Genomic DNA, 15999 nt, shown 5'->3' on the forward strand with positions numbered 1-15999 from the left:
AGTTTAATATGACCATGAACATCTTTTTAAAATGATTCTAAATTCAATATTTCATAGCTGATTTGAAAATTGGTTACTTAAAAAAATTTTAAAAAAGAAAAAAGCGGCATAACAGCCATCGCTCAAGTGACTTATAATACTAATTGTTGAAAAATTGGTAGCGATAGTAGTTTGTATTCGTTGGTAGCGTTGTTGGTAGCGATAGTAGTTTGTATTCACAGTTGGACATCATAAAAAAGTCCCTTGTTTTTATCGTACTTCATTTTAATAAAATAGATTTGAAACTGAATAAAATATATTCGTTCTATTATGTACTCGTAATAATTATGTCGATTATGTGTCGATTAAACGTTGATTAAGAATCTCCGCACAGTGGATGAAATGAAAAAAAAGGAGAAGACCGTGATACACGATCGCCGATTTATTGTAAACCACCCTGTGATTCCAAAACTAACGCAAAGTAAACGAGAATTCTCACAAAAAACGGGAACGGCAATTATTTCTTCGCCGTTTAACAGCATTTATCTCGCCAGTGTGTGTATTGGATGAAGCCACGAAAACTGCTGAGTCCCGTTCGAATATTCTCAACCTCGTTCGAAACCACATGTTTGGAGGTGGTACAAATAGTGCGATCGGGTATGTTTACAACCTGCCACCCCCAACGAAGTATTTATTTTCCTACACAGCGACCAAAATGAGCCGATCAACGGGGTTTGAATCGGGCACGGGATTTTGTGCTGAGCAAGTGGGGAATAATTTCTCCGAATGCTGCTGCTGCGGCTGTGAAGCACATTGGAAGCACTTGAGAAGCAGTAGAGGGGCGAAGGACAACGGCCGGGGTGTGCGTCATACGTTCATTTATGGCCGGCCGTCGTTTTTTTTTTCTATTTCAATCTAGGCGTACTTTGGTGTATGTGTGTATTTAGCGTGGTGATTTACACAATCTCGGGCTCATTTTGGTTTAGTTAATAATCGATCCAAATAAACACATTCTTCCTAAGAACAATATCATATATTGTTCTGCGTGGGTTTGTTGGTGAAGTCGCTAGTGACGAATCATAACATCCGGATTAAGGTTTGGCCATGAGCAATTTAATAAATTTTCCATGCTTATGATCAGCAACAAGTTTTCTTCGCCTGTTAGGTAGAAGCAATTACAGACCTTTCGCGGAGTGCGCCTTAAGAACCGTAACGCTTACTTAGCCAGAGGAAAGTATTCGACAAGCCAGCACGGACCGAAGGAAAACTATGGCGAATCGGAATGATCAACTTCCTGAGAAAAACTTGCCGAAATAAGGTACTTTTTCGTCGCGTTGCATCACACACCAACACAACCGGTTGGCTACCGTAGCGCGTCCCGCATTTGGTTCAGTTCAAAGATAAAGTTTATTTTTATCCACTTAGAACAAAATAAAAAGAACGAATATCAACGCTCGGCTTCGTACAAGGGGGGCCGAAAGGGGACGGAAGTTTGACACTACCGTTCTCGGCACAAATGCATTCGGTGGCCACAACGCTTCCAAAAAAAATTCCGAAAAAAAGTGTTCAAAAAGTGAACTGCCAAAAGCCGACCGGCAGTAAAAAAAAAACAAGCGACTGGGAAATAAAATAGGAAAGCACTCGCGACCGGCGACAGGGAGGGCTGAGAAGGCAAGGGACAGGAAAGATGGGGTCCGCACTTCCGCTCATTTTTCAATCGAGAGTCCAACACGCGCGCACGGACTTCAGCTCGCGGTCGTTTTGTCGTGCTCTTTGACTTTGCGGAGCTCGTTGAGAAAAGCCGCAAACATCTCTTCCGGTATGTCCGGGTAGCGCGACCCCAGCATCTTCGGATGCCAAAGACCGTCGAAGGCGTACGTTCCATGGACTTTCATAGATCAAAACGTACATAAACACACACACACACACACACAGAGAAGGCGGTTATAGACTGGTCTCCGGTGCGCTGTGAGTATAGCACAGTGACACAGTGGCGTTTATTTTTAGCGAAGGAAAAGTCATGAGATTCCATCCCGCCGAATCGATGGTGCAGCAGAGGACAAGAACACCGAACATAGAACAAGCCGGGCTGCATTCCACAAAATTATGAACTCGGTCTGCAGTGCAGCCAGAGCGCACGCAAGAGTCGATGCACGCATTCACCAAGGGAAGGACCGAGCTGCATACATGTCATACGCACGCAGTGACAAAGATGATTATCCCCTCGACTCGAGCAACATGGAATGCTAGACGAACTAGTAGACAACGGATGGATGATGGATGATGTCCTAGTTTTGGGCCTATAATAGTTGATAGAATAAACTACCATCTTATTCCCGGCTGGAAACCGCGCCAGAAAGGCCCTCAATGTAAGAGGAACGTGGCTAGACGAAGATGTAGCTGAGAAGTGGTTGAGGCCCGTTTTTATTTACTTTGAGATGTTGTTTCTTTTTCTGGCATTTCAAAAAACTCTTCTCACGCCGTGGAGGAGGTGCTGACATGCTTATGATCCGATGCGATTACGAAGGTGTCTGAGGATTTAGGAGTCGAGAGGATTCCAATAACTGTAACCCATCATGGGGGATATTAATCACGTCGTGGTTCATTGGATTGCTCCATGAAATCGCGGAGGGTGAATGTATCCATCAGTTAGGATTTTTCAAAAGGAAAATACTTTTTTCAGCTTTCACAGCGGGGAAAACATGATCCAGAAGACGTTTTATTCGTGCACGTTGCGTGAACGTACATATTTTGCTGGCGGAGATTCAATTAAATTCTGCAGACAATTCCCTCCGCCCGGCTTTCGTTCTCTAATTTAATAACTGACCCAACCCATAACCCCTCACTCAACAACGGGTGTATAATTGTGCCGCGATACGTACTTTTTGCCAGCCTCGAGATAGATTTATCGAACCACCTTCAGAGGGGGGAGTGCGGTGCGTCTCCGGGTCCGTGAAATGGGTGCTGCACCACTACTTTTACTACTACTACTACTACTTATACTGCTACTGCCACTACTTTTTGCACACGGTTACGGTAATGTTATCAAAGAGCTCCGGCCGGGTCAAACGGTCCACAATTTTACAGGCACAGGCCGAAACCCACTCACGACGACGCGGCAAAATCGCCAATGTAGGGCGCGCCCCACACACCGTCACCCCGCGTCCACCCGTTGATGCCGGGTGGAGTGAATTGATTGTACACCACACACAACCGCAACGTCCACCACCCGCAACCGGGAGGGCAGTGCTAGTGCTTCCCGGAGGTGACTCGTGCCGGAACGACCGAGTGTCACAATAGTGGCACGGGCACTATATTTTCCACTGCTTCGGGAAAACAATTCACCAGGCAAACGAACGGTAATTAGTCCTGTGCTCGTGCACCTTTTTTTGTGTTTTGTTTTGCAAAACTCAAACCAACCTATGGACGTCGGTGGCGCAAACTAAAACCCTCCCAAATGCACGCAGGGTCTTGCAGGGTTTGCGGTCGAAAGGAAAACTAAAACGAAAAAATACGACACTTAAAACAAAGGCACACCGCGCACTTGCCCAAGCTTGGGGGCGTATTTGGACAACGGAATCCGAACGGAATGGAACGACTCCACCGGAAACATCCGCCTCTGGTCGCTGCGCGCGTTCAACTGTCAGAATTGGTAGCGCGGGAAGCAGCGTTTCGCCGGCCAACTGAGTGCTTTCCTCGCGGGGAGGATGATGTTCTCTCTGTGCGGCTCACGAAACGGAGCGGCGGTGCACGCTACGACCGAACGACGGCCGGTCACGCACGCTCGTATGCGGGAAGTCGCGACTACTAAAGCAGGAACGACCTACCCCGATTTGACGCACCCCAACCCCGAGCGGTGAAGGTACTCACTCCCTCGGGGGGAGGGAGATAAGGGTCACACACTGCGGCAATCGGTACCGGGCACGGAGTAGCACATTATAAGGTGCGCTTCCACTACCTAGCGTCCGTCTACTAAGTCCCCAAATCACTAGTGTACGCGCTCGTCTACGGGCGAAATTGTGCCCGAATGGGTGATTGAAATGAGAACTTTGAAATTGAAATGAGTGCGTCGGTGAGCAACAACAAACAGCTGACGGTGGCATTCGCTTTGGTGAGAACGCACAGCTCACTGGCAGCCCGAGATGACACACAAATAGCGAGAAACATAGAGAACGAAGAAATACATACTCGGCCACCCCCCATTAACACATGAGTGAGTGATTGAATGAATGGGCACGAGCGTGAAAATCTACCAACCACCCCATACCCCAATATACTACTCTAAGGGATGACGACCAAAGTAGAGTACAGGCGTTGTGATTTGCTCGAAAAAGCGGACACTTTGAGTGACGGTAGCGAGTAGTTTTCTTTTTTTTTAAGAGTATGGAAAATAACAAAAAACCAGACCGCATGTACGCGAAAATGTTGTTACGATATGTGTAAGAAATTTAAAGTGTGTACGTTCGTAGTGTATGTGTGCGAAGGTATGTACTTTTGGTGCATGTATGTATGAAAATATGTTTGCTGTGTAGTGTGAGGCGCGGCTTTCTGCAATATTTGTTTCGGTACAGGCTGATTAAATCCGGGCAAACTTACGTGTGTAACGCATTTGCGATTGATAGTACTTGATAGCGCCACTACCGCCGTACGCTTGCTGCGCTTGTATAAGGGCTTGCATGGTGGACGGTGGAGGGGGCGTACCTCCTTCGGGCCCTCCTGGGACGAACACACACCAGAGTGGGACGCGCGGGAGGGGGAAGAGTGTTAACAGGAAGATGGAGGTACGGGCGAGTGCATGCGGCACCGTTTTGGGGTTGTTTTTTGGGTTGAGATGGGTTAGAGTAAAAACGAACGAATCGAATGATCGACAGGTGCCCAACGGAAAGGAGGACATTGTGAGCAACGGTTACCGAATTTTGGCGCATTTCAACACCAAAGGATGATCCAAACAATTTTTAGTTTTGTAAACAAAATAAGATGCCGAGGACAACAGAAGGATACAAGAGTTCGGGGTGGAAGATAGTAAAAGAGAGAGAAAGATATAGAGAGAAGTAGTTAGAGGTTATCAGAAAGAAAGAGAAGGTCAAGAAAAAGGTAGAAAACGAGAACAGAATAAAGCTTTGCATTATTTGTTTAGAAAGCAAACTACTAGGTAAGCAAAGTTTGAAAAACAAGGAACGCAGTCAAATATTTGAATTCTCTTTAGATTCCTTGGAGAAAAGCGAAACACATCCAAGCGTTAGATGCCGTTTTTTGAGGGCACGGAACTAGGTAAGGTTTGGTAAACACCCCGGTCCCTAAAGATCATCTTTTCAAGTCAATAATTTGTAGCATATCATAAAGGACAGTAACACAGTAAGAATCGATTGTCATTGTAGGAGCTTGACACGAATATTCAACACCGCTAATAAAATTGGCCAACCCTACGCAACCACGAGCGAAAAGTTGAAAAAAATGGAAATACTCTCCGTAAGCAACATTCCAATGATTCAATGAAGCAACAGAACAAACATTGACGCCCGCTTCACCGGTCCATCCGGAGCCGTATAACGTCAACATGTAGGAAGCGTAATATACAAGCAATTGCTAAAAAATTGAAAAAGAAATCTGCCGAGAAAGATGTCCCGAGCATGGCTGCGATCTGCCCGACAACTCACCTTCGTCCTCGGAGTCCGATAGGAACGTCTCGTGGATGGTTTCCGGGCCGACAATCTTGAACTTTTCGTCCACCGTGTGAGTGACGCTCGTTTCGGTGACCACCTTTAGAGTTTCCACTACCGTAATGTAGCCGAGTTTGTCCGCAATCGACAGTGCCGTCTGGCCTCCGTTCGTTACGGCCTCCGGGTTTGCTTTGTTCTTCAGGAGGATGTTGATGATCAGTGTGTGGCCCTGCTGGGCGGCCTGATGCAGCGGCGTATGGCCAATGTTGGTCTTCATCTCGATGTTCGCATCGTTCTCGATCAGATACTTCACCATACCGGACTGACCAAAGTGGGCGGCCACGTGCAGCGGAGTGAAGCCGGTCTTCGTCACCGGATCGATGCGGGCCTTGTGCTCCAGCAGCGTCTCCGCGATGCCCACGTGGTCTTCCTGGGCGCACAGATGCAACGGCGTGAGGCCATTCTTGGCCGCATGATTCGGATCGGCACCGTTTTCCAATAGCACACGTGCCATATCACCGTGTCCTTCCTGGGCGGACAGGTGCAGTGGCGTGAAGCCGGTCTTGCTTTCCGCGTTCGGTTCCGCCTTGTACTCCAGCAGGGTGGTGGCGATGTTTAGCTGGTTCTTCTTCGAGGCGATGTGCAACGGCGTGTGGCCGTTCTTGGCTGGAGAGTACGGCGAAGCACCCTTCTCTAGCAGAAGCAGTGCCACCTTCTGATGGTCATAGTGACTAGCGACGTGCAGCGGTGTTACGCCATTCTTGCCCTGGACGTCCACCTGTGCTCCACGTTCGAGCAGCAACTCGGCGCACTTCAGGTTGCCATACTTTGCAGCGAGATGCAGCGGCGTGAAGCCCTTCTTCGTAACCGCCTCGACGTTGGCCTGACTGTCCAGTAAGAGCGCTGCCACTTCGTCCTGTCCTTCCTTCGCGGCAATATGCAGCGGCGTGTAGTTATCCTTAGTCACCGCATCAATCTTTGCACCGTGCTGCAGCAATAACATCACAATCTCCATGTTGCCGATTCTAAAATACGAAACAAACGAAATTAAGTATGTGAATGAAAGCGAAGAGCTACAACATTCCCATACCGAGATGCAACATGCAGCGGTGTCTGGTCCTCGCGTGCCTGCGCATTCACGTAGGCCCCATTGCGCAGCAGGATGCGTATGATGTCCGTCTGCTTTGCCCGCGCCGCCAGATGGAGCGGTGTTTCACCGCGCACCGTCGGAATGTCCGGGCTGGCGTCGTGCTGCAGCAGATAAATAACGATGTTCATGCAGCCCATGAAACTGGCCACATGCAGCGGCGTCAATCCACTCTCGGTCGTCGCACCGATGGTGGCACCATGGTTGAGCAGCAGTTCCACCACCTTAATACGGTTCTTCTTGCAAGCGATATGCAGCGGCGTGAATCCATTCAAAGCGCGCGCATTCGGATCGGCATTGCGATCCAGCAGCAGCTTCGCCACCTTCACATGCCCACAGTGAGCGGCGACGTGCAGCGCGGTCAGATAATCGATCGTAATATCGTCCACCGGGGACTTGTTCATCAGCAGGATGCGCGCCGCACTAACGTGTTCGCCCTGGGCCGCCATATGCAACGGGGCGAGTCCGTTTTTGGTCTTGGATATGATCTCCGCACCGTGCTCTAGCAGCACCTCGATCACCTGATCGTGGCCGGACCGGGCGGCGCAGTGAAGCGGCGTCAACCCATCCCGGGTGATACTGTCGATGCGTGCATGATTCGCAATCAACAGCTTCACCATGTTCAGCTTGCCCCACTTGCAGGCCACATGCAGAGGTGTGATGTTGTGCTTAGCGGTAAAGTTTACGTCCGCACCCTTCTCGATCAGGAGCTGGGCGACGTTAACGTTGCCATAGTGGGCTGCAATGTGGAGTGGGGTGAAGCCGCTCTTCGACGAAACATCTGGGTTGTGTTCGTTCTGAAATAAAAATAAGACATATTAGAAAATGTTGTTCTCCACTCATTAGTCAGTATTATATGTGTTTCAATTGTACTAGAAATACTAGAAGCCAAGTTTCACTTCCTATTAGTTAAAAAATCTAACCCTAAGTCAATAACATATTAAATTATATTTTTTTAGGTAGTTTTTGTATACCTTACAGAATAACTTACTTTCCAATGTTTCAAATTTATCTGAATATTTGATACCTAAACATGAGAAATAATTTCGTCATGCACCCTGTACATTGAATAGTAAAGGGCGATTAGTTTAGTCTTATAAATTGCCATGATTCGTCGCCAATTCCTCAATCACCGATTTTGATTCAAAACTCGTAGATTCATTAATCTGAATTTGTATCTCTTAAGATTAAATTAGATTAAATATAGAATTTGGTTGTTTCTAGATACATCAAAATACTATTAGATAGTGGTACAATTCTTTCAATGAATTCATTTGACTTTGGTTGAAATTGTGATTTGAAATTGAAATAAATTGAAATCGGATTTTTTTTGTACAATTCGTTTTAAGTAACAAAATAAATGTTTCTACCTAGATACTTCTGCAATAGTCTTCTCCTGACTAAGCCAATCTCTGATCTAAACTGGTTCTTTGCAACAATTTAGGTTCGCAATCATATCACACACAATCGGCCAAGCCCGTACGACCGCAAAGTAATTTCCATCGTCGCTAACGAGAAACACGCGGTTCGCCCCGCCTTTCTTCCTGCGTGGCGCAGGACCGTGGTGCCGCTCTAAACGGACATTATTTTCTCTCACCTCTAGCAGCAACTTTGCCGCCTTCACGTCGTCCTTCTTGGCCGCTATGTGCAGCGCCGGTAATCGCACCTTTCCGCGAGTATCACTTTCAAGCAGCACGGCCACCACTTTGTCGTGGCCTTGCTGCATCGCCACGGCCAATGGCGTAAACCCGTCCTACGTGAAAGAGAGAGAGATGGAGAGAGAGTGGCGAAGAAAGCAACATTAGCAACATAGTTTTAGTTAGGCTACCAAACACACAGCCAGACAGGGCAGGGAGCAGGAAATGGGCAGACCACCTACCTCCGTGGCCAGCGCCGGATTAGCGCCCTTCGCTAGTAGATAATTTACACACTCGTCGTGGTTCTCCTGGGCGGCCATGTAGAGGGGCGTGAAGCCGTTCTGGGACTGCACATTGACCGACGCGTTGTACTGCAGCAGCAGCTGGATGATCTCCTTCTGGCCGGCCAGCGACGCAATGTGCAGCGCCGTGTTGCCCTTCTTGGTGGCATTGTCGACGTTGGCACCGCGCTTCAGCAGCTCGTTCACGATGTCGTAGTGGCCATCCTTTGCCGCCAGGTGCAGCGCATTGAGGCCGTTCTGTGATGGCAACAGAGAAGAGAAGAAATAGGTTGAGTTGGGCGAAAATATACTGCAGCCGTGATGGTCCGTCACCACCGATGCGCTTCTTACCGCGTTGCACGTGTTGATGTCCGTCACCTGACCCGTTTCTAGGTACTCTATCAGCTTTGAGAGATCGCCTGCCCGAGCCGCGCGCAGGAACGCTGTGTTTGTGTCATTCTGTAACAAGGGAGGAAAAAAGTGCCAATATTAATGATCTGCCATAAGTGGACGTTGAAATATACATTAAGACATTGCCAGAAAGGTGTGCCTACAGGGTTGGACAGTGTTAACTTTTTAATTAATATAAATTATGTTCACTTTGTTAACGAAATCATCTTCCTTAGGAACAATATCATAATAACCCAATAACTGCTTTGTCCGAGATTTGCTCTGCTTAGTGCTTTTATTTATACCCGTGTAATAAGCATTCTAATATTTTATCGCACATGTTGGTAAAATAATAACTTTTCTTTCTTATTTCTGCCATTTTCTGTTGATCTCATTTCTTACGAAAAATCAATATGTATTATACATCGAACCATTTTCTAATCAGTTTAAATAGTGTGATCATCGGCAAGACTAAAGAGGTTAGTGTCATTCGCAACCAAAATTAATTTGATCATATTTAATTCTAATTTATTAGTGCCGAACATTGTGGTCTAAACAAGACACCTGAAGCCATTTGTGTAAATCGTCTTAATGTAATTCAATTACTTAGTAAATATGTGTAGCTTTTATAAATGCTGAAACTGGAATCCGTTTATCAAATTGGAACATTTCGAACACGAGAAGATTTCAATATTTTTGAATACCCTCCAAAATCGCTTTGACCGGTTATTTAGTTCATTCTTGTATGCGAAAACCAGCGAAACATTGAAATGATTAAAAACTTAAGCCGTGCAAATATAAGAAATTCAACTGCCCGTCCCTAAGCTAGTTTATTGCCCTTTGGCACAAACTCAACTGCACTTGCTTTGCACCCAGCATGCATCTGGAAATCTCGACGGTACATCACGACGGCACCAGCATCAACACATCGTGAGCCAAGGGAGGGTAGAAAAAAGAACAATATTGCTGCCAGAGCCAATGTGCAACGGTGCACACAGCCAGCGCACGGTCCAGGGGCTGCACGAAATCTAAACAACAGCAACTCCTCTAATTCCGTCGCTGCAACTTGGGGCTGATTGGGGGCAAAGGTTAGCAGCACCGAGTCGACGAGTTGATTGGAAAACGAAATCAATATCGTTTCGCTTCCGCGGGAGCTGTAACACTTTCCCGGGCGGGCCGTCTGGTTTCCATCATTGGCGCATTTTTCACGGCACACCAGTGTTAACCTGTGGGAGGGGGAGGGTTTCCATATTTGTGTTCCAACTGTTGGGTGCCTGGTTATTTTTTGGAAGAAAATGAACTTATTTTCGGGTCCGATAAGTGCTGTGCGCTTGATTGTACGTGCCAGTTGGTCAAGAGATGTGGTAATAAAAGCAGCGGTTTCAAGACGTAACCACAACCAACAAACGTGAGGTATTCAGCGTTACTTGTTGCGGCAATTTATTTATTTGATGGGAAACAACAATCAGAAAAATAATGAAATTAAAATTGTTATTTTGAATTCCTCTCATCCACAGAACTCAATAAAACACAGCAATTTTCGTTTTATTTAATGAATCCTTTACACATTCTTTCAAATAAAAATGCCTTTCTACTACCACAAGCTTTAAATTTCACAAAGAAATACGACTGTCACGCCCTTATCCGCCATTCCGCAAAGAACTTTCCCACGAATATCGCATGGCGTCGCCTTCACACATAGCTTTAATCCACCGGACCAAATCCGCCTTTTCCAAATTTCTGGGCTACGACATTCAACACGATTCCGTTGCTTTAAAGTCAACGCATAAGTGCGTCCCACATTACGAAGCGCAGCAGCAGCATAACGACATGTAGTCCGAGGTCGTAAATCACAATTTCGTGCAATAAATGTGGCGTCCCAGTAAATAATTGGGCAATGGTACGGTACACACAAGAGCATATTTATGACAAGCCGATGCTATGCGCTCATCCCGGCCTCTCGCTTTGTGCGCCAGAGTGATCCCGAAATCGGGGTCTGCCGGTATTTTAACAGCAAGAGCTGTCGGCCAGATCCAACGCCGACGAAACTGATCCAACAGCAGCAAGCAGCATCCTAAGGGAAATAATACAATCGGAAAATTGCGCCACAGAACGTGCCCTGACCGTGGAGCCGAATGTTACCCAAAATGGTCCGAAACATTCAGCCATTCGGTCCGGAAATTTACCCCACAGTTTATGAGGGCTTTCACTTGTGCGACTTTTTACTTTCGTGTGTACGTTGCACCATCGCGTCCCGGACGAAGTTGCAGGACAGAAGGGGCTTTTAAGGGCAGCCGAGTTTGACTCCGGGTAGAGCAATTTAAGATTAAGAAGAAATGCTCAAGAGATCTCGGACAAGCGAGCGCAAGTTATGACCCCATTAATCCACCGAGTAGTGACGAAAGGGAATGGGCCGAACTGCAGTGAATATGTTTCTCAAGGGTTCACTGACGTTACATTATAGCTGTTTGTAATTTTACGTCAGATTCGAATGTAATAAAAACACTTTTTGATGAAAATAATTCAAAGCAACATCAAAATACTTTCCAAAAATGTATTCAAGAGAAAGGAATTAAATATTTGCCAATGTTTGCAAAAAATGTCCAAGAACTGATCGCTAACCAGTGTTGCAACGCTGCTATCTGCCATGCTAACTTACGATAATACGGTCAACCACGTTCGAGCCCTTTCTTTCGAGCACTCTTTTCGCCTACGTGACTCTTGTATTTTTCGATAATTTATATGTTAAAAAAATATTTGTTAAGGGGCAAGTAAATGCGTATTAAAAACAAAAAGGTTATCTAGATTCGATCGACAGTTCCCGTGAGGTTTTGCATAGTACATGGACATGATATCAAACATCGAGCAGAAGACTGAAATGGAAAAGAGTCCCCAAAAGAAGCGCATAAGCATAATGAATTCGAGATGAATGCTGGGAAGGATGTGAAAGGTCAGCCAGGCTGAACTTGAACCTAATTAATGACCAAGTATAAGGCACCGAAAGACTTGTTCACGTGTTGCTTCTCGGATGGTGGAGCTATGGGTAAAATGAACCGCATAAAATACAAAAAAAAAATTGAAAAATTTAATTTGTTATTTTAATAATTTAAAAACTGATTTTGAACTAATGACTGATTTCGAAAAAAAAACAAGAAAATAAAACTGACAAGAAAATAAAAATAAATTTAAAAATCTTGAAATTATATTTATGTCTTGGAATTTTCAGTCCGTCGTTCTCACAGTCAGCGGCAAACAAAAGCGGAAACAAGATCAGACAATAAATCAAAAACTATACTAATGGCAACATTTTCACAACTCGATGGACTGGTCTCCGATTTGGTCGTACTAATATTTCCTCGTTTACACGGTGCCTACCTGTCAACCCGAGGTGGAAAAGCGGACCCTGACAACCAACAGCATGAAAACATATCCAGTCAAATCAACACGACAGCTGTTCGTTAGTGATAGGACGGAGCTAGAAATAGAACGCTGGGCCATCGGGGAGCAATCGGTCGACGGAGAGAAGAGATGGCAAAAAAAAATGGCAACTGATGGAGAAGTTATGCAAGCTTTTCAGAGCAGCGTGATTAAGTACTTCCGATACGGCCGGAACGGGCACGTTCGGTCGCGGCACGTTGCCGGCACCTGGACAAAAATGTAATTAACCTGTCACACGGCGATGTGACGACGACGATCTAGTCCCTCCTTCCCGGCGATAATGGCCACGAACTGAACAACTGAACTAAGGTGAAATCAAATTCGACCAATTGGTCCCTTTCGTGTTGCGTGACGTGTTGAGGAGGTGGCTAAAATAAAAGATATGATCCCTTGTTACTTTTTAAACAAAAATTACTTTGTTGTAGTGGAAAAATCCAGTAGCCGAAAGCTGAAGCGATGTACCGTTTACCTTGGATTATTGCTCCATTCGAATAAACTCTGTTATTTTATTCCAACCTCAGTACCAAACTCCAGTCGAGCGTTCCCAAATCACTCGGTAACAATCGAGCCGCGGAATTCCAGGAATCTAATGGTTTTGATGGCGGTTTATAGAGAATAAGGAGGGTGGGGGACCTGTCAACACCAAGGGCATCATAAGCCAAAGATTAAGTAATCACCCTAAGGAGCCGTAAACAGAAGCAAATTGGGAGCACGCGACATCCCAGGAGGGGGTTGTTGTTTAATGAACTGCTACATAACAATCTGATGCGGGATTATTTTACAGTCAATTTCCGATCGACAGTCAACAAAGCGTGGCGATCTACTTTGTTGTGAAAATAGCTGCATGTGGTGTCGATTCGTAGATAACACACGACAAAAAAAAGGCGGTGATTCGAAACAAGCTGTCTCTCATTCGTATGAAAACGCTTCAGTGGTGGCCCCGTGGAAGATTAATTCACTAGAAATAATTAAATTGGCCTCGTGTGTTTTCAAAAACGAAACCATCAAACAGCATTCAATTTCGTTCAACCCTTCTACCCTGCCCGACAAATCGTAAATTTCAAACCAATGTGGTGGCAACTCGTCCGACTCTGCGTGTCTGCATGTTCAGCAGCGATCAAGCCCGGAACGGAGGAGTCACGGAAACATCGGCGACAGCTGAACATGCGGTTTCATTTTTCGGTGAAAACGTCCTGGAAACGTCTTTTCCGCCTGCAATGCGACACGACAGCGTTCGCGATGGGTCCGGTGCTCCGGAAAAGAGACACTCGAGTGAGGAGAGAACCCGAAACCGAAAACCCTATCCTTCACTGAAGTGAAGTGTGCTTTCAGCAAACACCCGCTAGGGATCGAGGGACGAATTCAATGGACCAAAAGTTAGGAGAAAAATAAAAAATTTAAGCAGGGTTTCATAAACATAAAACCAGTCTGCGATAATAACACAAACTCTCCGTTTACTATTAAAACTTTTACTTTTTCGAAAAAGAATGTTCCTTATAAAAGCGGATATCCCTTATCTTTCGTACGATAAAATCACTTTTCCAAATCAAGTTAGTCCTGTCCTGCCGTTACCGTAAAAAAAAACATTAAAGTGGAGAGAAGGAAAAAATTGGAAATATTATGATCAATTAGCACGCAAACAGATTTGAAGACAGTGAATTGAGTCCAGGCCACACCTAGCAACCATGTCTGGGGTCACGACGAATTACATTAGCTCTGAGTGTGACATACTACACGCACGCCGAAGCCGACATCGAAACCTTACGGCAGGACAACGACAAACACGAGGAAAGAAACACTTGAAAGGGAACCCTCGGACATACGTTGGTTAGGTTAGTGTTTTCCCATTCGTTAGGCCGGTTTCGAATCCTGCGGTCGTCGACGAAAAACCTGATAACAATTTTTCCTTTCATTTCCGTATTTTGCTCCAACTCGATTTAAAGGCAGAAGAGGAAAATGATTCGAAGACAAGCCGCCTGCCGATTCGTTAACCGCGCGATCTGAACAGGGAAAATCGAGACGATGGATAATGATGGCTGCATCGTACACTTACTCCAGCTTAACCCTCGACTACACGGACTTCAATCCACCGAATCGTCTTGGAATACCACAACGCTGGCCGCTGGCCGTCGAGAGTCGGGTTTAGTTCTCCTTCCGGCTTTTCTCCACCGACTCGGCTCAATAAAGCCCCGCGATCAATCAGCCGGCTCAGTTAGGAGGTTTCCCTTTTTCGCTTTTTTTCCACGGTTGAAGGGACTTCTGGTTGTGGTTGCCCGTGGTCGAATTACATATCATCCGACGTAACGCCCTCCCCGATGCGGCATTTAATTCTACGATGTCCATCCACTAATCGTTCATTTATGGTGGACATGTCGGTATGAGGCTCGGTCTCGAAGAGACACTCGGAGGAAAGCGCAAACGAACTGAACCCTAAACTGCAGGGTTATTATTGCTTCCAGTTTACTTTGCCTTGCCATGTTTCCCTTATCTTCTCCGAACGATTTTCCCGCCATTGCGCCCGGCGCACGATGATCCGAGAAGACATGTTTCGTTTATCGCGTGCAGCAATTGCAAACGGTGAAGGGCGTGTTTTGGCATGATTGAAATTGTTCCCGCACTTGTTTTTCCTTTCGTTTCGCTCATCTTGCTTGTTGTTGGCATTTAGGTATGAAGGCAATCAACCAGCATGAATCGGAAAAGGGCTACCGAACTGTAACCGTTAGGAATGTCGGTTAGTTTTATATCAGCGAATAATTCAGCTTTCAATTGGTTCAAAGGAAAAAAAGCCGAAGCTTGATGTTGGCGTGGTTTTCAAGCCATGTTTCTGCTAGGCAATGATCATGAAGCTTTTCTAATATTGTTGCATTATATTGTTGCAACTTAAATTGTAACACGGAATGCACGTGTATGATTTCTTACTTAAACGAAGCCTCTTTACCTAAGAAGCACGAATGTTTCTTCCCTTTAGGTTGCAAATTTCAACATTAAGCACGTTCACAACTAGCAGATCTGCTTATGTCTGCACGTTCCCTTGCTAGCAAAAAATCCAAAGTTTGATCTTTGACCTACTGGTAGGCAGCATGGAAGCAGCAGGAGAGGCAAAAAGTGTCAATTTATTTCAACAACTTTGTCCCACCCGCGAAATCGCGTAACGCCAAATGACAACGAGAAAATTCAATTACGCACATGCCCGGCGGCGAAGCGTTGGAACGGTTTGAAACAACTCCAACCCACAACAATAAGATCGCGTGCACGATGACAGAGGAAAGAATAGAAAGAAAAAAAAACATCTTACCACTAGCGCCTACGGAAACGACGACGGCCTAACGCCCTGTTTAGCAATTTCGTTTTGTTTGAATAAAGATAACGGCTAATTGCGGGTGTTAACACGATTAGAGAGGCGACGAAGAAAGTTAAGCCGGCGTTAGGTTGACGTCTCCTTGCCAACCCCCGCCGCTGCGGTATGC

General features: G+C 45.8%; 1 protein-coding gene across 1 annotated transcript in view; it reads right to left on the minus strand.

Moving 5' to 3' along the window:
* LOC131293296 (ankyrin-3-like) overlaps positions 1–15999 on the minus strand; it is a 60172-nt gene that overhangs the window by 14045 nt on the left and 30128 nt on the right. Inside the window, exons 2-7 of the mRNA XM_058321376.1 lie at positions 9056–9163; positions 8666–8962; positions 8384–8539; positions 6730–7583; positions 5637–6664; positions 4576–4692 (exon numbers count right to left, since the gene is read on the minus strand). Of these exons, the coding sequence (XP_058177359.1) occupies positions 4576–4692; positions 5637–6664; positions 6730–7583; positions 8384–8539; positions 8666–8962; positions 9056–9163 (2560 nt within the window). The remainder of the gene's footprint in view (positions 1–4575; positions 4693–5636; positions 6665–6729; positions 7584–8383; positions 8540–8665; positions 8963–9055; positions 9164–15999) is intronic.

The sequence above is a fragment of the Anopheles ziemanni genome, chromosome 2 (assembly GCF_943734765.1).
Source record: "Anopheles ziemanni chromosome 2, idAnoZiCoDA_A2_x.2, whole genome shotgun sequence".
NCBI lineage: Eukaryota > Metazoa > Arthropoda > Insecta > Diptera > Culicidae > Anopheles > Anopheles ziemanni.